At 45.5% G+C, this 26,750-nt stretch overlaps 1 protein-coding gene across 4 annotated transcripts in view; it reads right to left on the bottom strand.

Annotated features, from left to right (window-relative positions):
* Positions 1 to 26,750, bottom strand: part of LOC147898862 (DNA polymerase delta subunit 1) — a 173,246-nt gene that overhangs the window by 139,470 nt on the left and 7,026 nt on the right. For all 4 annotated transcript variants that reach the window (XR_015541492.1, XM_087378812.1, XM_087378811.1 and 1 more), the window contains exon 5: positions 2,417 to 2,612. Coding sequence is in view for 3 of the 4 variants with exons in the window: in XM_087378812.1 (XP_087234938.1) it covers positions 2,417 to 2,612 (196 nt within the window). In the remaining variant the exon portion in view is untranslated. The remainder of the gene's footprint in view (positions 1 to 2,416; positions 2,613 to 26,750) is intronic.

Here is a 26,750-nt window from a genome sequence, read left to right on the forward strand (position 1 = left end):
ATGGGTCGTTTTCGGCCCCCCGTGGACGATAATAATTTCTACTTCTACTTCTCTCTCTCTAATTTAAAACATAAAAAGCTAAATGGCCCTTTACACTTATGTCTCGTTTCTACAAAGAGGCAAAAATACATTTCTAACTTAGAAAGCACAAGTATACTCAAACAAACTCTAATCACTACTCTTGACCAATCATCAGCCATTAAAGATATAATCTTTCTCGCTAAGTGGGAGATGCAGCACTCCCCATTGGTATGAGGATGGAAAACACACATCATTGCTGCACGGCAATAGTTTAGGAGATAATATCACATCACTTCTGGTGTTTGAAAATGAAACAGAAGGTATACGAAATGAAAGAATAACCCTAGATAGAGTGAAAGTGCCTCCTAGGAACTCAAGACGGTGGTGTATTCCAATCTCAAACTTCTTTCCTTAAATGTACTTAGCATATATGCGCAGCAAGTTTATGGACAATGCACAAGAGACATGAGCCAGCAATATATACTTCTGTCCAATGTGGATACAAATACAAAAGAGAGATGTTCAGTCTACAGCAAAGTCATGGCTAGGTGTGGACCCCTGAAAACACCTACCTCCATGGCTGGCCTGCAGACTCCCTAAACAGCTTACGTGGGCCTCCCGGACAGCCACATGTTAGGCAGTGCTTGACCTGGATCTTAACCTCCTTGCTGCTCCGAGACACAGCCAAGGCACAAGCTACTTCTCTATACCATCTTCCTTGCTGCCCTGGTAGACATCCAATGGTGAAGACTCCTCGAGCCAGGCTTTGTGCAGCACCAACCTGCTGCCAAAATGGATATGTAATGAGCCCTCTAGGCGCCCCTTTTATAGGGGCCAAGAGCCCTTGGAAATAGCCGATTCAAACAGACCGACCTGTCAGTCTGTGAGGCCGACCCTGGTCTGCTCCAACCGACTCAGGTTGGATGGATTTGACCAGCCCAATCTGGCCTGCCTGGCCACGTGGCATCCAGACACTGGCCCAGGCCCTATACAGTCCCAGTCAAGGTGTTTTCCAGACCCAATCTTGGCCAGATCCACTGCCAAACGAGTCGCCATGTTGCCCTTGCAGTTCCACCTGCTCCTGGACCTTTGCCTGCCTGCAAACCCCTGCTGCAGCTCCATACAGCACCTGCAAACAGTCCGTACAGCAGGCCTAGTCCCTGCAGGATCCTGGGATGCTGACGCCATGCTCCAGCCTGTTAAGCCTGGGCAGATCTGCTCCATCCTGCCCCTGCCAGCCACATGGCTATTCCAACTACGTCCCTCCTCCAGGGTAGCTCTAAACTGCCAGGTACTTTGCTGTAGTGCTGCCCACATGGCAGCCCATATGCTGCCCATGTGGCAGCCCCATTTTCAATGTCTTCTGTGTGAGTTTGCTGCCGACCAACACGTTCCAGTCCACCTCCCCAATGCTCTCCTCATATGGGGGCATACAGATGGGGAGGTGACCTTCCACATATGGAGCTGCCCTTCAGCATGGGGAATCTTGTCATATGATTGGAGGGGATGGCAACCTAGCCTTCAAAACGAAGTCAAGCTGGCTTTCAAGCCAACATCACTGCTTGGCAAATCTTGTTAGTGCGTTGTTACCAATTGGTGGGGGGATAGCACACTCAACGAGCTACCACCCTCAACAATATATGCTAGACATAATATGTACCTTACGCTCAATTTGGGAGAAAGGCACAAAGGGTTCTCAGGAGCTCACCAAACATTTATTTTCCAGGAAAAAGAACTTTCTATTAATGCTTGACAGGTCAGCCCCCATAGGAGCTACTCATAGTGAACACAAGAAAGGAAACCAGCTGTCTACCAAGCCTGTTTCGTGGGGGCCAACACACTGCCTAGGGCCCCTCCGGAAACGGCGGTAATAGCCATGGTGGAGGTCTATACATCCAGCGCATACCTCTCACGGAAAGATTGTAGAAGAGGCCTGCAAGCCAAGCTTTGCAAAAACGCTCCTACCTTTCAATGGTCGGGCATGAACCTGGGGTAACGCGCTCCCAGATGACATGCAAGGTAACTATAGATCACTGACCATTGTCAGCAATTTATGCAAGGCTTGACATGTAGGTACTTTCTACATTCTCACGGAATCATGACTCTCCTAGTAGTATAGCCCACTACACTGGTTGACACCTGCTTTTACGTACCATAGGCAATCAATCGAAACCTAGAGAAGCAAGCTGCAAGGGAGCTAGTTTACTTTTCTTGTCAATGCCTCACAAAGAGTCGACCTTGTATTCCTTTTCAAAGCATAACATAGGTGGTCTTTTTTGTTTTGTGGGGGGAAAACAGGGGAGGGGAGGTGAAGGGAGTACAGATGGCTAGCGTCAAAGCATTCACTAACAATAGAAATCATGCATAGAACAGCAAAGAACCATTGAAAGGATACAAAATGTCAACTTCAAGCTGGCAATATGAAATTTTCCTTGGTGTCTCAAGATAAGTCCCAGCATTCAGTTCAATCCAGTTTCCACCAACAATGTCACAATCGATCATAAATCGCAATGCAAAGAGAACATTACTTTCGTAGGTCAAGAAACATCTTTGACCTATGCCTTCAATAGATATACCCCTCTCCAAAATTCCTGCTTGAACATAAACCATTCCAAAATTGAATTTTAGTTGCACATGGCACAAACTGCTTTAAAACAGCTTCCAATGCAATCAAATTCTCATCATAAATATGAAGTACTTGTCAAAAAAGTATACTCCTAGCACACTATAGATGGGAACATGAAAATAACCTACCATAATTGTTTAAAGATTGCAATTTGCAAAGCTGATCACATTCCTATTGATATTTAGGGATGTTAAGTACAGCAAATCATGGGCCAATCGACCAGCTAAACCTGCTACAATTTCGTCTGGATACATTTAAATATACCTTTCGTCTTGATACAATTTCATCTTGATACATTTAAAGCTTGAAAAAATGCTCTATGCACCAATCATCATGTTTCTCTAAAGTCAATTCCACTGCAATTTAATATTTTAAGCTCCTACAATTATTACCAATAGTATGTGAACTTGGGGATATGATAACCGTGTAGGATTGGGGGCATGAGAGGGATCCATGAGGTATGCATGTGACATGGGAAGATCTTAATGGATATGGTCCAATACAAGGGGGCAGCTTTTAGGATGACACATGGGGGGGCAGGCAGGGGGAAGGGGGAGAGGGGGGGGGGGGGGGGGGGGGGAGCAGCATATAGCAGCAAGAAAGGCTGCTACGTGGGCAGCATAGGCTGCAGAAGAATAGAGAAGGACATAGGCTGCAGAAAGGACAGCAACATCTATCTGATGGCTGGCAAATTTGTATCAGTAGTACCAGAGGGAAGGATATGTAAGGGGGTCACCATATCGGGGCCATGCCTGGGACAAATGAGAGCCCAGCCAAGGGCCCAATCAAAGTGGACCGTGGGCCCAGCACTCGGTTGCAGAACTATAGACCAGATGGTCTGTCTAAAGACTGGACAATCTGTGAGAAAATGCCAATAGGCCAGCTTCCAGAGTGGGACATACTGAGTCAGGCATTCTGGGGGCTTGGCAAACACTGGTAAAAGCCACTGACACTCGCACCAGCTCAGCAATGTGAGGCAGAGTTAACAAAAAAGCAAGGGGCTCTCCACTGAGCATCCATATGCAGCACTTTGCTGTAAGGGTGGGAAGATCTCTGTGGAAGCATCAACCTGCAAGGTTTTTTATCTATGTTTTGAGGAATAAACTACAAGGTATTTGGGCTGTTTTACTACTGTCTATAATCTCAGATCTTAGTGTCTTTGTGAGTCATTCTGTGCACATGTGTCTATTGAAGTTGTATCTACCTTAGTGTTTACGTTTGGTTTAAGATTCTTCCTTTGGAATTGTGTTCTTCCACTGCGTGGGAGCTCTAGCAAAGTATCAAAGGCATTAGGTACATGCCTAGATTCTCTCTAAGGGAACATAAAAATACAAAAGCATGTACTTGCCTTTGGCACACAGTCAAAACCTTCTTCTCTTCAAATTTAGCAACAAATCTCTCAGTGTGAATAGGTTAGACTACAATTCTTGAAAGAGAACAGTGGAAAAGCTACGATTCTCCCTACTGGCTCAGTCAGTAACTTTCTCAACTAAGAAAGCATATTGTCATTGAATAGTCGGATCCGCTAATAGAAGAGAATGGCCATTCATTATTCATCTACATCCATAAGTTCCACTAGAACTACAATCTTCAACTTCCTGTTACATGGATCAAAATCCTCTAGCATCTGTATTTGTGAGTGAAGTAGAAGAGTAAAAGTTGGGATTCGAATATCAAGTATATCCATAAATACCATTGAGTACTACACAAATCATTACGTTGGACTACTAATTCTTAAAAAGTATTTTTTAGCTCGGTCCAATGATAACAATTTTATTGTTGAGTTATGGCTAACAAGGAATTCTATTAGGATGTTCAAAAGAAGACCCAAGAAAAGGCTGAGAAGTAAGAAAATTTAGCAAGAACGTTAAAAGCAATGATTGTAAAGAAAAAGATGAGAAAATGAAGTCCAAACTGTGGCTCTTTGCAGATGCTCCGTAGTCAATAACTCCACGATGGAGGAAACAAAGGCCAAATTCTGGGCTTTCTTTTTTGCAAAAAAGTTATTTTCTATAAGTATGACCAAATACACGGAAACAAGAAGAATCCTATGAACAAAACCCTCTAATGAGCAGCAGTACCTAGGGGTTAGGGCGATCAGAACAAGCTAAATATGACATGATTTGATGCATTGAAATTGTAGATCATTGACGGACCGCCAGTTCTTCCTGCGTAAGACAAAAAGCTGTAATGTGGGATCAAACCTAATGATTTGGTGATTCCAGCACATAGGGAGAATCAAGAGATCAACAGCTCTCCGTTGATGCAAAAAGCCCCAAAATCTGAGCACTTTGCAAATTCGACCCTCTAGATGGGTGGCCTGTGGCAAGACGATCTTTGGCACTTCTGGCTATGAATTTTTGTGCAGAGTTAGCCCTTGGGATCAAAATATGATGCTCCAAATTTCAGAACAAATGAAATTCAAAAATCCCCTGATCTGGGCCAAAATCAGCTCTGATATCAACTGAAACAGGACTTCTATTAACCTCTGCTAGCAGTAACTAGTTCTAGGATAACAGAGATACTAGATAGCAGGGATAGCAGAATAGGAGAGAGAAAAAGAAAAAACTCTCTCTTATTGGGAAAGGGCATGGGATGAGACAACTCCCACGAGGCTGGGCTGGCTTGGTGCTAGATTTAGTCCTTCTGGCATGTACAGCCAGTTAGACTATGCTCGAAAATACCAAACAATCATAGATTTGGAATCTGAATTGTATTGATCATTAATGACTAGCCAGTACAGCTGAGTGCCTTTTATAGGTCTAGGAAAGTGGGCCAAAACACAATTGTTTATGGGATGACGCAATAGGAGTACCATGTGGCAAGCCCTCAAGCAAGCCTAAGGACAGGCTGGCTAGCTTGGTGCTAGATTTAGTCCTCCTTGCATGTACAGCCAGTTAGGTTAGCTTGAAAGTACCAAACAATCATAGATTTCAAACTTGCATGTACAGCCAGTTAAGTTAGCTTGAAAGTACCAAACAATCATAGATTTCAAATCTGAATTGTATTGATCATTAATGACTTGCAAGTACTGCTGAGCCCCTTTTATAGGTCTAGGAAAGTAGGCCAGCACACCATTGTTTATGGGATAATGCAACAGGGGAGCCATGTGGCAAACCCTCAAGCAACCCGAATGACACTACTAAATTACAAGAACATACTGAAGTGTTTACAAAGTGGGACCCTTTAATAGACTAACAAGGCCCATTACTTAGCTAACTGGGAAACTAGAACTCATTAATGTTACATTACCCTATCTAGAAGGTTTCACCATAAGCATGGAGGGTGACATAGCAAGATTATCTCACGAAAGTGAAGGTCTTAAGAGATCAACTTGGTGTGGTTGGTCATAAGGTGGGCCCGGTTTAGTTGCCGATGCTCATGCTCAACATATGGTCGAGGAGATGCGAGCCTCAGTCACTTCAATCACTTACCACAACTTAGAAACAAACTTCAACACAACAAAACTGAGGCTAGAATGCCCTAGCTCAATGAAAATAGTACACAGTGCACCCACTGACCCCAAATGCTTTGGCACCCCTTGTGGTATTTATTTAATGCTTCTGAATGGAAATGCTTTACAACAACGGTTCAACCCTGCACTGTTCCTCTCTGCAAATCCTCTACCTGTTTTCAAGGCATCTAATCCAAGTGCACCACTAGGATTCCCACTGGCAAGGCATACTCAGGCATCCACTTCTAATCTGACCCAACTGAGAGACATTCAAGCATCCAAACCACTAGCAAACTGAGCTTAAGCAGCCTCAAGGCTATCACATGCATCCACACTGTCCTTGGGCCTATCACAAGAACAGCCTTGCCTCTGGGTGCTTGCTAGAACCTGTAGGAGTCCTGAAAGGACTACAAAGAACACGCATGCACTACAAAAAGCTGCAAAGCAAGAATGAACAAAGAAAAACAGAAGCCAAAACCAATTCCCGTTGTCTGTGGCAGAGGGGGGAGCTCCTTCCTCACACCCATCCTCGGTCCACGCTCCCCACAGGGTGCAGGAGGCTTCCAGTTATCGGGAGATGAGAGAAATGAAGAAAGAGAACGGATAGAATGCAAGAAAGAGCTGTAGAGGTCAGCAGGTAACTAGATCTGTCCCAAAGCCTCGTCCCTCGGATCTGATGCCTCAATCTCCGTGCTCCCATAATTCATACAACACCTTGAGAAGGCTGCACCATGTTCTGTTCAGCCCATACGACTGTACAGACTGCAATAAATGCCAGATTTCTTGCCTTGGGATCCGCACCAACTTTTGTACCACCTCTCGAGATGCGTGCCTACAACCAAGATGCCTCATGAAACATGCCAAGGGGGGGGGGAGCAACCAGAGCAGCAGCACACAAGAGCAAGAGCAGCATAAATGCAATGAAAAACACACAGGGAGCTTCTACTTGACATCCAGCACCTCCGGGAGAGTGAGGAGAGAGAGGTGGAAAGTGGGGGAAGGACATGCATACAAGCATGACAAATGGCACCTCCTTCTTGCCATTTGCCCCTTCATTAAAGTCCTAACCCCCATACCAAGGACAACGTTGGTTGTCCTTGGGCCCAACCTTTAGACCCCTCTTTTAAAGCCTTTGCCTTGCTCCTAGGACCTAGTGGTGCACCTAAACTTTGCCCCTAGGAACTTCTAGGAAGTGTGCACTTTCCCTCACAGCCAAACCATTACTACACTTAACTATGGTTAACCTTGGGTTAAGGGTGGGTTGAGTTACAAAGATACTTGACATCGCTTTTCACGTCCCGTGACAAGTACCATGGACTATGGGCACTACTGGATTGGGTTTCGCAAGAATAGGAACTCCGACGTGTTCCTGAGAGATTCTCATTGGGAACTGGTGGAGCTTTTGCATTGACGAGTGGGTGTTGGCCCACATTGGGTCGATGAGAGGAGTGTTCTGATTACCGTGGGCACTTCCCCACCTGTGATCCCCCAAATGATGAGGACATGGGGGAGGTGTAGAAGCATGTAAAGGATCTAGGAGAAGTAGTTTGGGCAGTGTGTAAGGCTGCCAGATGGTCTGAACAAGACTTCATCAGATGCTATGCCACATGGCAGCGAACAGGCTGCCATGTGGACAGCGTGGACAGTCCCTAAGGCTGACTGTAAGACAGCATCCAGGGCTGCTGTGGAGGTCAGTAAACGAGGCTCTTTTTGGGTGTGGTTTAGGGCCAGGCAGACCAGGTGGAGGGGCCAGAAAAGGCTATGGTCAGGGCCTTGTACAGGCAGCAGGGTCTGCAGCAAGCCAGCGGAGGAAGAAACATTGAGCAGGACTGGTCACGGCGAACAGCAAGTTGGCAGCCAGTAGTACCACAGACTGGATCAGCCCAGTCTATGGGTTGGGTTGGATGTATTTGAAGCTGGCTAGGGCAGGACCCAGCAAAAGGCGAATGGGCCAAGACCTCATATAGGCCTCTATACAGGTGGGCAGCTGAGCAGGAGAAGACCAGAATGGGTCGGCCCAGTCTGGTGAACTGACAGCCTGGTCAGCCAGTTCAACAGGGCTCCTATAAATAGGTCCCTGCTTGGGGCACTCATTCATTCATGCAATGTCTAGGATTGGCTGCATGCAGGAGCAGCTTTGGATGTATGCAGGAAACTGGCTAGGGCAGGACCTAGCAAAAGGCGAATGGGCCAGGACGTCATATAGGCCTCTATGCAAGTGGGCGGCTAAGCAGGAGAAGACCAGATTGGGTCGGCCCAATCTGGTGAACTGACAGCCTGGTCAGCCAGTTCAACAGGGCTCCTATAAATAGGCCCCTGCTTGGTGCACTCATTCATTCATGCATTGCCTCAGGATTGGCTGCATGCGGGAGCAGCAGGGAGGCCAGGAATCAATGTGCCTTATGCCTCACACAGTGGCGGCTGACAGAAGCAGCGAGAAGGTAAAGGAACAGAACTATATCAGTACCTCATCATAGGCTGCATTGCAGAGCAGCAAGTATGTCTGACAGAGCAGTATCTGAGAAGTCCAGTGAAGATCCCCAGGAGCACGCAGTTGTGGAGGAGCCAGGGGTCCACATGTAGCCAGTACTCTATCTGCTCGATGGGGGCACATTGAAACACGTTTTGTATAAGTTTTTGTTTATTTTGGAGCAATACATGTTTATTGTTCCTATTCTATTGTGCATGGTTTATTATCGGTGTCTGTATCTATCTCTATCTACGTGTGTGTGCACCAAGGAAAGGAGTGAGATTTGAATTTAGCTTTGTGTGTTTCCTGGGCTACGTTTCCGTACACAATCTTCTGTTGACAACAAGCAACCTCCGTCTCTGAACAGGAAAAAATTGGATCATGACCTTTCTCAATCGAAGTACCCAGCAGCTCCCGTAATCCTTTTTGGGACTTCATATACACAACACAACTCTTGTGATAGGTCTTACAACTTTGTTACCAATGCCAGCATCAAAACACGTCTTGTCCTTTCTAGTGTCCCCAGAAAGGCATTGTTTCACTACCCATCCCCACTCCTATCTCCTCCCCATCAAATGGGCCCCTGAGGAGTTGGCAAAACCCATGGACTAGCTTGGATATCCCACGTACTTGATTGTCCCATGGCCATAATGTCATGACAAGAGAAATGATTATTTAGTTAATTAATAGTCATTACAACCTTATTATTGCCAATTTGATGGTGCAGTTATATGTTTGTATTTATGATCAATCAAGCGGTGTAAATAGTACCGCTAAACTATGTAACATTGGCCAATGATTAGTAATAAAGATGTGCACACGTGTCTGGGTCCTAGGGGCAATAGGAAAGGGAAGGGTGCACTAGAGTGCTCAGTGCATTAAATGGTAGATGCAAAAGTCATAGGCTAAGGGTAGGTCTCAATAGGAAGATGGAACTCAAGCCACATTGATGAAGGGATACTCCCCTTCATTCATTGTGATCATTCGTAGCATTCTATCTACCACATCGCATTCATGCATCTTCTCTCTCCCACCTTACATGTAGGTCAAAAGAGAAACAAGTACTTTCGCGACGTCGCTCTTCCCCATTGGAGGGCCCATCAGCATTCAAATTCTGAATGGATTGCACACATTTATATTCTTGGAAAGCTTGAACTTCAAAATTTGGTATCAGAACGATGACAGTCCACGACCGGGACGGAAAGAGAGAAGTGAAGGAACAGGCAAGAAAGGAGAAGGAGGCAGCGCGTGGGACGGGCAAAGATCGACACGAAACGACACAAGAGAAGAAGAGCGCAGCATGGCCAAGCCTGACAGACGTGACGACAGGAAGGCACGATTGAAGAGACCGGACGGCAAGTGTACGCAAAGGCGTATGATGCATGAGCAACGACGACGTACGACACATGAGCACAAACAACAATTTGAACCCACGTGAGAGAGACGAGCCAAGGAAGCGACACGTCTCTAATATATATACCTTTGTAAGACCAGAATATGTCCAATCATACAAATTTAAATTTTTTGTCATTCTAAAGACCAAAAACCTACACAAAAAATTAAGAGCAAACGAAAGAGAAGAAAAAATAGAGGTAAACAAAAACTTTAATGAAAAACAAAAGGAAGACATACTTATTAGCAAGCAAAGCAACACTTATGTCGTCATCAATGCCCAAGCATAAGCAACTATACTGGGTTTCTAAAGACCCGCGGAGTCTCTTGGGCAAACCAAGTGCTTACTAAAATACGTCAAAAAAACAAAAAAACCAAAAAAAACAAAAGAGAAAGAAAACAAGAAATAAAGAAGAAAGGAATAAGGTGACTAAGCAAAAATAAAGAAGCAAGTTCCAACAAACAGGAATAAAATCTCTCTCTCTCTCTCTCTCTCTCTCTCTCTCTCTCTCTCTCTCTCTCTCTCTTTGGATTATATATTGATGAGCTAGAGATGTTTGTACAGATGACAGGCGGTGTGGGCTCTACTCTCTCAGGATCCTCCATTCCTATCCTCCTGTATGCGGACGATGTGGTTCTCATTTCCTCTACTGCTCAGGGCCTCCAGGCACATATTGAGGCACTCCACAGGTTTTGCCAGGACAGGGGATTGACCGTAAACCTTGGCAAGACCAAGGTTATGGTTTTCAACACCTCTGATCGTATTTACAGCACGGATGAGTTTTGCTTCACTTATGACAAACAGCCCATTGAGCTTGTTAGAGAGTACACTTATTTGGGGGCAATTTTCAGGGGACCGGTCTTCACCATGACATATGCAGCACGAGATAGGATTAGTAAAGGGTATGCTTCGTTGGCTCATCTTGAGCGTCAGTGTTTTCAGTCCCACTTTCAGCATCCCGATACGAAATCCTTGCTTTTTGATACATTGGTGAGACCAGCTGCGATGTATGCAGCTCCTTTCTGGGCAGGAGACCTCGGCGCTGCAGATTGGAGACGAGTAGAGAGGTTACAGATCATCATGTTCTCTCGGCTCATTAGGGCTAAGGCTACAGTTCCGCACGAGATCATGCTAGCAGAGTTTGGAGCTACTCCCCTTGCATTGGATGCAGCGTTTCAATCGGTCATGTATTTGCACAGGGTTAGGGAGTTTGGAGACTCAGCAGCAGGCAGAGCTCGGTTGCCATGGTTAGCACTTGCATCTTCTATGGAGTTGGCACGATCTGGGGCCCGATACTGCTGGTACTTCAGACTCACTAGGTGGCTCACATCTCTTGGACTAGACATGGATAGACTGCCTCCCTTCCGATACAGCATAGATGCCCCTCATCTCGAGTTGACTCGCCACGAGCTTAGCCAGGTCACGAGAGCATGTCACGAGAGCAGACTTGCTGCAGCTTCATACGTATCGCACTTGGATTTATCCCACGCAGCTTCCGACGAAGATGGCCACATATCGTGACCACTTCCTTCGGATCTCAGAGGATGGATTTGTCATTCCACCAGGCTATACAGGTATCCACATGTCCCACTCACTGAGGATTGCCCTTGGCCAGCTTAGAGTCTCTTCGCATCAGCTCGAGATAGAGGCTGGTAGGATGCGACGCATGGAGGATGGACAGCAACCAGGCCGAGAGACCAAGATCTGCCCTTGTTGCACCATGGGAGAGGTGGACTCAGAGGAGCACTTCATTTGCAGATGCCCGCTATATTATGAGCTCAGAGGTAGATTCCACTGTCTCTTCACGGATGGCTTTGGACCTCTCTCACGAGTGATGGACTACGAGGATCAGCATTGCCTAGCTCTTTATGTCAGGGAGGCCACTATGCTTCGACGAGACTACCTCAGAGACCATCAGCACAGACCGGAGCGTGATAGAGCCCAGCCTGATAGAGCTCAGGCACACGCTATACCAGAGGACAGAGACCAGGAGGAGCACGAGGAGGTCAGAGCTCACACAGGACACATGCCTCCACCCTGTGGATGTACATATGAGATGGTTTGTAGACGCCGCAGGATCTTGTTACATAGGGGACGTACTCGCCGCTTCATCTCCAGACGATCCAGGATGATGGCAGCTTTTCGGAGGAGACTTACTCATGGAGATCTCGCCCCACCAGCCGCTCACCTCACCTTTGCTCAGATTTGTACTCTCATAGCAGGAGGCAGAGTCGATGGACAGGATTTCCAGTATTATTTTGATTCTCAAACTCCGTGACACCTGGACTTGTATCTTTGCATTGGCATATTGTACTCATCCCCCCATTTTGCACCCAGGTGCGGTTTCCTTGCATCTAGTTTACTTTGTATTTAGGCTCAGATTTGACATTATGTACTTTCACTTGCATTGTATTGCGTAGCACTTAGATGATATTCGACGATGCCTCTTCTTTGTGACACGTTGATTTTGTGCTATCTTGTATGCAGAGTTCTTGATGTCCCATGGGCCCATTTTGGCCTTTAGTGGACAATAATACACTTTCTTTCTTTCTTTCTTTCTTATTTAAAACATAAAAAGCTAAATGGACCCTTTACACTTATGTATCGCTTCCTACAAAGAGGCAAAATTACATTCCTAACTTAGAAAACATAAGCATACCCAATCAAACTCTTTTTTGAAACTAAAAGAAAAACAGGCTATTCAACTCCCCACTTTTTGTTTTCAGCTTATGATCAATCATTCTAAACATACCTAAGGCCATTACACCATAGATAAAAGACTTCATATCTAAGAATGTGCGTACTTTTTCCATTATTTTTCTTGGATTAAACCTACTTTAATTATTTATTTGCTACATTTGCTACAAACAACCTTTTTGCAAACAATCTTTTATTTTCCTCCAAACCCTGAATTTCGGAGGGGAAATTTTGCTCTTGGACGGGGAATGGGGTGTCCTAACGGGGTGACTCCCCCCCTGTGAATGTACCCTTAAACCATGAGGAAGAGAGACCCCTCCCGTTCTCCCTAACGGGAGTCGGATTGGAACAAGATTTTAAGGGGGTGATCCACCCACCAAGTACCCCCTATAACGGTGTCTAGAGCTCCAATCCACTCAAAACAGGTAGCCCAAATGGAGTACAGCAAAAATACAAGAAGAAGAAGCCAAAAAAGAAGGAAGAAGAGGTCATTTGAAGTGGTTTTTTGACACAAGAGAAGCGAGAGTCGGATAAGTACCACCAACTCTATAACACTTGAGTTTTTTATGTAAAATAAGCCCCTATTTTGAAAATTACAAGTAGTCATTTCTTCTCTTAGGAAAAGAAATAATGGAAGGGGAGGGGAGATATAACAATGAACTTATTCCTTTTCCTCCATTACCCAAACGAGAGAGAGAAAGAACACCTTCACCCCCTCCTTAAGTCCTAGGATTATTAGGTGAGAATTGCACACATCTTGAGTGTGATAACCCACCAGCAGTCTCTCGTTCAAGAACCTCTTGATAGGGAGCTCTCCTTTCGTAATGAAAGAAGAAATGAGACCATCCAAGAACAAGGTAATGAGTTTACGCCTTCAACTCGAAATCCCACACACTTGGATTATAATCCAAGTGCAAGAGGAAGAGAGGAAACTCATGTTGACAAGCTAATTTTTCAGCTTAGCAATATGATTGAGCAGTCCAATATGACAGTATTAGGGACTAAGAGGGCTCTAAACTTTGGGGATGAAGAGTTGAGTACCCCTTCTAAGAGATCCAAATTCCAACCTCGAGAGAGAATCGAGTTCCCCGAATATGATGGGACAAGGGAGGCTGACAAAATCCTCAATTGGATTCACCATTTTGAGCTATACTTTGTCCATCAAGACAAGACCGAGCAAGAGAAGCTTGCTCTTGCCACATTGCATCTGCAAAAAGATGCTCTAATGTGGTGGTCTTTGTCACAAAGAGGAAAAGAGCCTATTCGTGAATGGGCTAAGTTTGTGGAGCAACAGAATCGAGTTCCCCGAATATGATGGGACAAGGGAGGCTAACAAAATTGGTATCACAATTTTGAGCTATACTTTGCCCATCAAGACAACACCGAGCAAGAGAAGCTTGCTCTTGCCACATTGCATCTGCAAGGTGGTCTTTGTCACAAAGAGGAAAAGAGCCTATTCGTGAATGGGCTAAGTTTGTGGAGCAACGGAAAGCCACTTTCATGCCATTGAGGCATGAAGAGAACCTAACCTTTCATTAAGAAAGGTTTAGGCAGTTTGATAATGAGAGTAGTGCAGATTTTGCAGCCAGGTTTTAAAACTCTCTCTAGAGTTACTTGAAAAGAGTGAGGAAGATAAAAGATAAAAGTATTTAGCAGCCTTAAGCCCAAAAGTAAGATAAGAGGTTGAAATGTTTAACCGAGAACACATTACAATGGATTTTGTGTCAGGTTTCGTCAACTTGAGCAGATTTTCACAGTTATAGATAGGCTGAGTAAATACACTCATTTTATTCCCTGCAAAAGGGATTGTCTGCTCCTAAAACAGTAAGGTTATTCACTAGGAAAATCTTTAGGCTACATGGGTTACCAAAATCTATTGTATCCGATGACGATGGCCGTTTCATTAGCAATTTTTGGACAGCCCTATTAGAGAATCTCGGAACCAAACTGAAATTTACTACAACCTTCCATCCTCAAGGAGATGGACAAAGTGAGAATGCCAATCAAACCATAACTACTTTACTTTAAGCTTATGTCCATGACCAACCTAGAACCCATGTTAGAGCTTGCTTATAATAACACTGTACATACTTCCACCAAGAAAGCCCCATTCAAAATCATGTATGGGCAATGTTTACCCACTCCAATAACACACGTGGGGGAGCAAATTTTTGCTGCTGACCAGTTTGTTGAGGATATGTCACAAGTTATTGAGTAGGTAAAAGAACATTATAAAGAAGGCACAGGTTCAACAATCTCCAAGGCAACCAATAAGAAAAGAAAAGAAGTTTATTACAAGGAGGATGACTGGATTTTACTGAAGATTGATAAAAGAAGAATCAAGTCGGTGAGGAAGTACAAAACACGTCAAATTAGCACCAAAGTTTTATGGTCCATTTCAGATTTCAGCAGCATTATATCCAGAAGAAGGATCTAGAGCGTATGAGTTGAAATTACCAGCCCACTAGCATATGAAGAATATCTTTAATGTGAGCAAGTACAAAACATTTCCAAAAGGAAACATACTTTGAAACACAGTCATCAACATTTGCATCCATTTGTTCACCACTATGAGTGATCATAAACTTCAAGATTGTAGAGGAGTTTACGTACTTCAGTTCAGCTTCAATGCAAGTATCTCAAGCATCAAGTATCATCAAAGCTTAAGCATTTAGAAACATTTGTCAAATAACTGCCAGAGAAAGTTGCATATTTGGAGGAGCACTATCTTACTATATATGTCGCTTCTGATAGGGCTTTCTCAGGCAAAGGAAGTCCATCACAAAGCTTAGGCGAAATTATGCGCTATTCTATCTTGGAGAAGTACGCCTTATTCAACTGGTCTTTTTGTGAATTCTCCTCGCTCCAACGAGCATTGGTCCTCAAATTTGGACACAAGGTAGCTTGTGGTGTCGCCCAACTTGTGCTCAAAGGAATTTTGAAATGAATGACCACAGAGGCAGAATTACGCGATACATCGACGGACTGTTTTCTTGTTGGCACAGGCAATAGAGACACAATTTCGCAACAAGCTTCGAGCTGGAGGTGCGCCCTACAGAGATTGTTCTACAGCAAAAAGGGCTTGGGAAATGGTGGAGAAACAAGAGAGAATAAGCTTTAGGAAATTCGGGCAAGAAGATGAAAAATGATAAAGAGGTAGAGAAGAAGATGGTAGGGGTGAGAAGATGATGATGTGGCACTACCAAAGTGGATTCTCTAGAACCTACAGGCTTTGATACCAAATGTTGGGAAACGTGGGATAGAAGAGATGCATCTTGGAAGAGAAGTGAGAACGCAAGATGCAAACCAGAAGTGTGTTCTATTGATTGTGAGAGAGGTGACTCTCTCTTATAGAAATGGGAAGAGGGTGGCCTAGATCATAGGCACCTTCCCTACATTAGTGGCAATCAGCCCCTACATCATAGGAACTGGCTAAATCAAAGGAACCTCCCATGTGGGGGCCTTTGCACTTACATCATCACTTATGTCATGGCCTATGGCACTAAGTGTGCCTCTTCTACACACACACACACACACACATGTGACTCCCCTAGATGCACACATGCACCTTAGAGCAAGCCCTTGATCACATTTATCCCAACATACCCATGGAAAGAAGAGATATATATACTTATTGAAGTTTAAAAACCAGCCAGCTAGTGATGCACAATGGATGGAAGAAGAGTTCCTTATAGATTTTCCACAGATACTCACAAATTATAAAGCGGTGATACAATTGCAAAAGTAACAAGAGAAAGTGCACATAAGAGGAAGAGACAAGTAATAATCCAGAAAAGGAATTCTACCCATTCAAGCAAGAGGGAGTGTCATGACAAGAGAAATGATTATTTAGTTAATTAATAGTCATTAGAACCTTATTATTGTTAGGCGCCAATTTGATGGTGCAGTTATATGTTTGTATTTATGATCCATCAAGCGGTGTAAATAGTACCACTAAACTATATAACATTGGCCAATGATTAGTAATAAAGATGAGCGCACACGTGTCTAGGTCCTAGGGGCAATAGGAAAGGGAAGGGTGTAGGTACAAGAGTCATAGGCTAAGGGTAGGTCTAAATGGGAAGATGGAACTTGAGTGATCTCAAGGGACATTGATGAAGGGGTACTCCCCTTCATTGTGATCATTCGTCTCTCTCCCACCTTGCATGTAGGTCAAAAGAGAAACAAGTACTGTCACGAGGGTGCCCTTCCCCATTGGATGGCCAATCGGCATTCAAATTTTGCATGCATTGCACACATTTGCATTCTTGGAAAGCTTGAACTTCACACATAGCACGTGGGACCCATTAGAGGTCGCGTGTCTAATTGCCATTAGATAAGGAGGCAATGCCCTATGCACTATGTGAGATGAGTCATCAAATTGCACCCATAGTGGCAATCTCAACTATGCAGAGAACGGAATTCACAAGGGAGTTGGGGGCAGATCCACGTAAGACTTGCTGAAGAGGACGAGGCACGCTATCAGGGCAATTGTTTCTATTTGCTGCATAGAATGCTTATTCCCTTGAAAGCCTCCCTCCCTCCCTCAAGAACCCCCAACAATTCGCTTTAGTCCGTCATGAGGAAGCTACTTTATTGGAGTTCCATCCCCTCTTGGACATAGCCTCGAGAGCCCTTAAGGTGAACTTGGTTTTATTCGCATGTGCTTGTTACCTCCTACTCGTGCTTTTCACATGTTTGTATCCATCAGTTCAAAAGGTTGGTACGCCTTGGAAGGATTTCTTTTTGCATCAGATTTAGAGGTGCACTCCCTACATAGGCAGAAAGAAAGAAAGTCTATTAATTTCCACGGGAGACCAATAGGTCTATGGGACAGCAAAAACCATCTAGTACATCTACTTAGGGAGGGCACATGGCAGCTCCTACGGAGTGCAAAAGCAACTCCAATTCTTTTAGGGTATCTACATAATAATCATCCGAAAAACATAATCGGCCATACATCAGTTTAAGATTGAGGGTTTTTGGTTTTGATTTAAATTCTCTGATAATTGCTATACCTATGCCCATTTCGTTGACCTTAGCTAATTCTGTTGCTTTATTCTTCAATTGAGCTCGTGTGAGGTCCTCAAGTGTCCATACCTTAGTCTCTTTCAGCTTGTATGATTGGCAAAGAAGCTTGATCAGAAAATCTCGTGATTTGAGCCTAATGATAGCATGTCCTTGGCATCAATTTGCGCATGCAGATCTTCAGACAGATTTCCTTGTTTTCTGGCTCTTCAAGCATGTGAACTCTCAGTTAACTCCTGGAGATAGACCTTTGGAGTAGACCCCACATGCTGAGATGCCTCTTAGCCTTTGAGTTCATTCATCATTGCATTTTGGTATGCATAGAGGCTTAGAGGATCTAGCAAAGCATCACGCTCTTGGAAGGATGCGGGGAGGGTGTTACATCACTTGGGGATTGTTAGGGTGGCTTACTCAGCCAAGTCCTCTGTGAGGGAGCAGATTATTGTCAAGGGAGCTCTTCGGCGGATCGCTCTAGAGACTTTTCTTACACATATGCCAAGTCCCCTCACATAGACTTGGCTTGGGAGATCTTTGCCAGTCTCATTGCTTGAGATCCAGATGCATAGAGGCCATTGATGGGACCCAGAAGTTCGCTTCTTAGTCACTCTAAGTAATCTGGTAGGACCTTACACACACCCTCGTGGACATTGGCTCCACTTGGAGAGACTTCTAGGGCTCATAACAGTGCAGCCCAAGGCTAGGAGAGCAGTTTTCATAAGAAGTGAGACCATGGTTTATTTTTCTCTTACATTTGCCACATGGCCCTCATGGCACTTCCACTCTTTGGATGGTTTATGGCAGCCTCACCTTTTCTCTACTTGATTAAAGTTTGGTGGCGGTTGGAGCTGAAACACAGGAGTTATGAGCAGAAACATCTGGTGTGCAATTCAAGAACTGCTGCGATCTGCACTTATGTATCTCTGATTTGCATCAATTTTGGCGCACGTCACAAATGATTGAGATCTGATTTGTATTTGTTGAGTAATTCAAATATCTGCTACGCTAGCTGGCCAGGACAGCAGGATACTGGCTATTTTAAAAATTCAGGTGCAATCAAAATGATTTCTACTCCTATTGGCTCATAGATTCCTTCTCTACCTAGTAATTGCCCAATCACTTAGAAATTCTCTAATTTTCATCAGAAAACTTGACCTGCAAAAAATTAGGAGAGAATCTGGACTTTGGGGCTTTTGGTTATAATCTCTAAATTCAGAACTGTTCTATAATTAAATACCCTAGAGAATCTTTCCATTCAGACTTGCATTGGACATTGGGGAAATTTTGATAAAGTTGAGGAAATTGGAGCATAGCTGTTTTTTTTCTAATGGCTCCCAAGAATCCAATTTCTAACTCCAGGAAGGGTAAGATGGTTGTGAATCTGCAACCAAAAATGGGTTATGAAGAGCTCAGGAAATGGGTTTGATAGAGGAAGATGTGAATTTTGGTGGTTGAGCCTCTCAAAAATGTCGAGTTGAGTGACCATGAACAAATTAAATCTAGGAGCCCATCTCCAAGATTTTGAGTCAAACACCTTCCAATTCACCCCATCTTAACACTAAGCCTAATTTTGAAGGCTTCATGGCAGTCATGCTGGTGCAGCATGAAAAAATGATGGAGAAACAGAGTAAATTGATGCAGCAACTCTTGGACCAGCAACAGCAGTTAATTGGTCCATTTGGTCAACTCAGTTCAGCTTTGGAGCAGGGGATTGAGGGTGTGGAAAAAGATTGCAGGGCTAAGTTTGACAATGCCTTTACTCAGTTGAGAAAAGTTAGAAGTGATGTGAATTCATTAAGGAGCAGGGTAGAGCCTAAGGGAAAGGAGGTAGCCAGGAGTGAGCAGCCTATGAGGCCTATGCATCTAGGTCAAGCTGGAATGATATCTGAAAAAACAGAATTTATGGCAAAAGCAAGGAGGTTAAATTTTCAGCAACCCCCTAAGCCTACAGCTACTTGGACTAGCACCTTTCCTCGAGGTTCAGATTATAGCCCAGTTCAGGGTACAACCCCTGGTAGTGTTGCCAAGTTCTTCCAGGGTATACCAAGCATCTCTCAAGAAAGGTGAATTTCTGTCTTATTAACTCATGCCTACAATCAATTAGATCATGATGTTAGAGCAGGCATGACTTTCACTTAGTTTGTGAAGACTATTCACAGTGAAGTGAAGAATGAAATGGGGAGACAGTCAAGCTTGGTCAAGGAGTAAAAGGATTAAATTATCTTGCAAAAGTTTAAGGGTGAAACCAAGTCACCAAATGAGCTGAAAGAGTGGTTGAGTAAGTTGGAGGACTACTTTAAACTAAGTGTTGGAATGGTCACCTCCCCATCTGTAAGCCCCCATTTGAGGAGAGCATGGGGAAGGTAGACCTGGAAATATTGGGGCTGCCACATGGGCAGCACATGAGCGCAGGCCATGGACCTGCAATTGGAGACGCAGCATGGCAACCTGTTTGAGCAGGCTTGTGCGCAGGGTTATTGCCTGCAGCAGGTCCTGAACAGGGCGCAGACCTGTACGGCTGCAGTACAGCTGCATGGCGGGGGTCTATGGGCAGGCATAAGGCCTGCAATGGGTGCAGGAGTGGGCAAAGGCAGCAGCCCAAAAGGGGCTGCCAAAGGCCCTTATATAGGGCTGGCTGGACCAGCCAACCAGGTCGGCCAGCAAGCAGACTGGTCAGCCAGTCTGGTCAGCCAGGATGAGGCTGGCTGGTCGGTCAATTCAAGAGGGCCTTGTGCCCTATAAAAGGAGGGCTTCCATGCCCTCATTCCACATCATCTGGAGCAGCTTTTGAGGAGCAGAAAGGAGCAGCACTAGCAGCAGCAGTTGGGCCTCATCCTGGAGGTGAACTTGGCTCGAGACCTGCAGACTTAGCTCACTCAGAGGGCTGCCCACCTAGGCTGGTTTCCAGACAGCAAGGTGGAGAGGATCACTCTAGACGGAGAGTCTACATTTCTCGAGGTGGAGCATGCGGGCTCAGAGATCTAGAAGTGTTTGACATCTAGTAGGAGAACCTTTTGGTATTGTATCCTGTCCTACTTTGTGGACAGACGGAAATATAAAGAGTTGCTTCTATATTGTTTCTGAGCATTGTCTATTTACTGGCTTGCACATCTATGCACATTAAGTTAAGAAGTCTGTGATTCCACACCCCACACGCACACTATGTGAGCTCCTAGGCATTACTATCAGTCTTCCCCTATGCGTACCCTCTGTTGGGTCATTTCTAACACTAAGTCCCAGATATGATGCTGCCAAAATCCAATTTGCAATGTTACATTTGGAGGATTATGCTCACAGGTGGTGGAGGCATCAACTTCAAGAAATGAAGAATGGGGTAAGACCTTCAATGACTACTTGGGAGGAATTAAGGCAAGAGATGGTAGAGACATTCCTTTCACCTCATGGCTCATTCAAGGTTCACATCAAGCAATTCTGGAAACTATCTTTGTTTGTTAAAGGAGTTGATGAAAAGCAAAGGATAATTAAGTTTATCCATGCACTACAGCCAGATATTGCTTCTGATGTGATGGACTCTAAACCTAAGACCATGGATGAATCTATGCAGTTAGCAAAAATGTTTGAACCAAAGTACAATTCCAAGGAGAAATCCATTAGTATTGGGTATTTCCAGAAAGCAGCCATGTGCACTATTCATTGAAGAAGCCTAGTGGAGAGCAGAAATCCCATTTGGTTCCAAGACCTTGTCAACCAGCTCCCGGGATTCAAGGTAAAATTATTCCTAGGCATCGTACTGTTACGGCTTCAAAGTCCAACACTTATGATAAGGATAACGAGGTACATAAGCAATTGTCTCAATCCCTTATGGATGAGAGGAGAAAGAAGGGTCTCTGTTTTAGGTATGGTGAAAAATGGGGAGTAAATCACTGTTGGAAAGGTCACCTCCCCATCTGTAAGCCCCCAAATGAGGAGTGCGTGGGAAAGGGAGATCTAGGGCAGGATGTGCCCAAGAGAGAAGAAAGAGAGGGGGCTGCCACATGGGCAGCAACTCACAGGATTGCGACCTGCAGATGGCGTCAGCATGGCAAGCCATATGGCGAGGGTAGTGGGCAGGTGAAGGGCCTGCAACAGACCCTGATGATGGCGCGGTACAGGCGGGTCAGGACAGCAGGATGTACGGGGCAGTACGGCGCAGGACACGTGGCTGGAAAGAGCCTGGCAGAGGGCAGAACCAACAGGCCTGGTGGAGCAGCAAATTGGGGCTGTCAGTGGGCAGTAGGCATGCCTTATATAGGCTGGGCCCCTGCTTGATTGGAGGGCCAAAGACCCTAGAAGTGTGGGGCAAAAGGCCCCGGTTTTGGAGCCCTTAAAGGGCTGGTTGGGCTGAGCCAACCAGGTCGGTTGGGCCAGCCAACCTGGTCTGTCCAGTCGGCCAGATTGGGACAGACTGGTCGGTATTTTTGCCATGCCTCAGGGCCTATAAATGCAGAGGCTCTCGCCTCATTTCAGCATCCAGCAGTGCAGCTTCCAGCAGAGCAGAAAGGAGCAGCAGAGCACAACCCTTGGGGCCTACATCTAGAAGCTGAAGGAGTACCAGTGTTGCTGCAGACTTAGCTCAAGTGTGAGGCTGAGACCTTGGCTGTCTTCTAGGGCAGCAAGGAGCTGAGGTCAAAGGACGGAAAGTCTACAGAAGCTCCAGGTGGAGCACGCGGGCTCGAGTCTAGAGATAGCCAGCTGATAGGAGAAGGACCTTGTGGTAAGATCAGAGGACCACACCATTAGTGGGACTCTGGATCTGTCTCTCTTGTATTGTGTCCATAGTTTTGGACGGAAATATATATATTTTGGTGGTTTCTCTATCTGGCTGGTTCATTATCTATTGATGAGTCTGCACATCTATTGAATGCACATAAGTAAAGAAGTTTATGATTCCACACCCACACCACACTGTGTGAGCTCCTGGGCATTACTATAAGTCTTCCGATGTGTGTACCCTCTGTTGGGTCTTTTCTAACATGGTATCAGAGCCCAAGTAGGAGGCTCACAGGTGTGGGCGAGGCTCACAAGTGTGGGAGCCTGAAGGCAGGGACCTTGCTGAAGGACAACCCTAATTCAGAAGCTCTTGGGAATCGACTTCCACGACTGGAGGATTGTGCCCTTGCGAGAAGGAGGGTGACTCAGGTTCAGTCAGGTGCGTTTAGAATTCTGGCCTACCGAAATTAAGTTTGGTTGACTTTGCTGTGTGGTATAAACAGCAGAGATGTCGACCTCTACAACCTCTTCAGCCCCTGCTTTCCCTTCCTCCTCCCCCAGTTTTCTCTCTTTCACTATCCCTACCTTTGGAGACTCTGGGAAACTGGACGGGACTAATTACCCGATCTAGAAAGTGAAGATCCGGAGTCATTTAGTGGCTCGGAAGTTGTGGAAGCTGACCACGGGAGTGGAGTCGAAGCTGGAGGACATGGTGGACAAAAAAGGGGAGATAGTCATGGCAGTAGACAGAGAGGAGCTCAAAGCTTGGGAAGACAGAGATGCCCATGCCCTGGCAATAATCGTAGGGACTACGACGGACTCCGTTCTTCCACATATCCAGCTGGCCGAGACGTCAGTAGAGGCGTGGGCCACCCTAAAGGATCTGTACGAGACGGACAACACCTCCCGGATTGTGCTTCTTCAGCATCAACTCTACAATCTTGATATGGAAGGAGATACGGTACATAGCCATTTGACGAAGGTCAAGGTGGTGAGGGATCAGCTGGCAGCAGTTGGTCAGAAGACAAACTCATGCCATTTGGCCTTGATGGTACTGAGGAGACTGCCTCCGAGTTTCAAGAGCTTTGTTACGGCTGTGACAGCAGGACAGAGGACCAAACCTCTGACGTTTGAGGAGTTGGGTCCGTTACTGCCACAGGAGGAAGCTCGGGAGAAGCTCTACAACGAGGACAAAGATGACAAGGCGATGTTGGCGAAGGATTCCGCTGGCAAAGGAAAGGGCAAGCCTAACGGTGGCAAGTCCAAGAAAGACGACTCTGACGACGAGGGGACTTCAAAGCGGAAGCATAAGAAGAAGTGCTTCTACTGTGATACGCCAGGACATTTTGCAAAGGACTGCAGAAATAAAAAGGCAGATCAGAAAAACAAAAAGGAGTCTGACTCAGATTCAGAGGGAGAGGCCAAAGCAAATGTGGTAATCAAAGAGTTGTTCCTGGTGACATCACCGAGTGTTACCAAGGTCAGATATGTTGATCCAGAAATTACACTGAGGATGTCTAACATAGAGATGTAGGTCGACGAGGAGTCAGATGCCTTTGTGAAGGTGAAGGACAGCATGGAGCGCTTGGTACCTTCTAGGTGCGTGGCTGTTGACACTAACACGAGGGTGGATTCCATGGAAGGCCCTAGGGTCTCATGGTCAGATGGATGCTGGAGTTCAGAAGGGGACAGTACAGGATTACCAGGGGTCTTGGCGGGTGCCTCATTGAGGTACAGGGTTTGCTTTCAGAGCGAACATTCAAGCAGTACAACAGTCTGGTATTTATTTGATATTTTGCATTTGAGCCTTTATAGCATGCTGTGGAGAGACTTTGCTCTTCATTTGTCTCAGGTGATACGAGATTGGAAGGAATTGGCCTTCTTTGAAGGCAGAAGGGGAAGTATTGTTGCTTCTTCAAATCTCGGACACAGATTGCTAGAAGGTGATGGACTATGACCAGGGAGTGACTAGAGCATTTTCATCGACGTGTTGGCATTGGGCCGAGATGTGTTGGTGAGAGGGGGTGTTGGAAAGGTCACCTCCCCATCTGTAAGCCCCCAAATGAGGAGTGCGTGGGGGAGGGAGATCTAGGGCAGGATGTGCCCAAGAGAGAAGAAAGAGAGGGGGCTGCCACACGGGCAGCACCTCACAGGATTGCGACCTGCAGATGGCGTCAGCATGGCAAGCCATATGGCGAGGGTAGTGGGCAGGTGAAGGGCCTGCAACAGACCCTGATGATGGCGCGGTACAGGCAGGTAAGGACAGCAGGATGTACGGGGCAGTACGGCGCAGGACACGTGGCTGGAAAGAGCCTGGCAGAGGGCAGAACCAACAGGCCTGGTGGAGCAGCAAATCGGGGCTGTCAGTGGGCAGTAGGCATGCCTTATATAGGCTGGGCCCCTGCCTTGATTGGAGGGCCAAAGGCCCTAGAAGTGTGGGGCAAAAGGCCCCGGTTTTGGAGCCCTTAAAGGGCTGGTTGGGCTGAGCCAACCAGGTCAGTTGGGCCAGCCAACCTGGTCTGTCCAGTCAGCCAGATTGGGACAGACTGGTCGGTATTTTTGCCATGCCTTGGGGCCTATAAATGCAGAGGCTCTTGCCTCATTTCAGCATCCAGCAGTGCAGCTTCCAGCAGAGCAGAAAGGAGCAGCAGAGCCCAACCCTTGGGGCCTACATCCAGAAGCTGAAGGAGTACCAGTGTTGCTGCAGACTTAGCTCAAGTGTGAGGTTGAGACCTTGGCTGTCTTCTAGGGCAGCAAGGAGCTGAGGTCAAAGGACAGAAAGTCTACAGAAGCTCCAGGTGGAGCACACGGGCTCGAGTCTAGAGATAGCCAGCTGATAGGAGAAGGACCTTGTGGTAAGACCAGAGGACCACACCATCGGTGGGACTCTGGATCTGTCTCTCTTGTCTTGTGTCCATAGTTTTGGACGGAAATATATATATTTTGGTGGTTTCTCTATCTGGCTGGTTCATTGTCTATTGATGAGTCTGCACATCTATTGAATGCACATAAGTAAAGAAGTTTATGATTCCACGCCCACACCACACTGTGTGAGCTCCTGGGCATTACTATAAGTCTTCCGCTGTGTGTACCCTCTGTTGGGTCTTTTCTAACAATCACAATAAAGTATGCAAAACTAATCGGCTCATGGCAAACTGAGCATGATTGTGGAGATTTCAGAATCTGAGGATGAATCTTCTTCAACAGAAACTGCAGAAGAGTTTCATGTTTGTGGTCAGGATGTCTCAAGGGATGATGAGAATTATGTGTTCAATCCAGGTGGCCACGACCATTGTGAGTTGAGAGCTATGCATGGCTCTAGAGCCTGGAATTTATTGCCCTATCCTTGACAGCTAGTACACAGTCCATTTACGGCAGCAGGTAAGTATAGCTCCTACCATCTTGAAAGTTCTTTTGACTGTTGTGACCCTACAGGGAAGCTGAGGGCAATGACACTGTAACTTATGAAGAAATCAGATGGGACACTCAATCACAACTATACAGAATATCTGCAAATGCTTTCAATGGTGTAAGCAGTCCTACCACTTTCAGCATCAAGGGGAAGGTAATGGGAGAGATGCCTATGTTCTTGTGGATAGTGGTAGCACCCGTGGCCAAGCGTTCACATTCATTGAAGCTACTTGTGATTGATCTCTACCCTAGCTTGAAGGTGGAATTGGCTAGTGGGATTTTCACTGTCAGCCAGAGGATTTGCACTAATGCCCTAATCAACCTCCTCAGATTACTCTTTCATGGTTGATTTATTTGCTCTGGATTTGGACCCCCTTGACATCATACTTGGCTGTGATTGGCTCCAAACTTTGGGTGATTTCACCATGAATTTACACAATATGACCATGACCTTCCATGGCAAAGGTAAGGATGTTTTTTGACTTGGTCTTCATTCTCAGAAATTGCACCTGGTAACAGCCAAACAACTAAGAAGGCTACTCAAGATTTAAGCCGTGGGAAATATTTTCTTTAAAAAGGCTTACATCACTCATAGCCAATCTCCATTTGCTTCCCACGTTTTGTTGGTGGAGACAAAGGATGGCACTTTCAGATTATGCATTGACTATAGGGAGCTGAATAAAATGATTATTAAAAACACACTTCCCATCTCTAGGGTGGATGATTTGTTGGATGAATTGAAGGGATCTAGATACTATTGTAAGATAGACCTCAGGTCTATGAATTCAAAGTGATGCCATTTGGGCTCACTAATGCCCTTGCTACCTTCTAGCATTTGATGAACCTAATCCTTGGGCCATATCTCTCCAAGTTTATGATGGTATTCTTTGATGGTATCCTTATATACAGTAGGAGTAAGGAGGAACACTTACAACATCTTGTC

This window comes from Dipteris shenzhenensis, chromosome 9 (assembly GCF_047967505.1).
Source record: "Dipteris shenzhenensis isolate YYH24624 ecotype China chromosome 9, Dip_SZ_1.0, whole genome shotgun sequence".
Lineage (NCBI taxonomy): Eukaryota > Viridiplantae > Streptophyta > Polypodiopsida > Gleicheniales > Dipteridaceae > Dipteris > Dipteris shenzhenensis.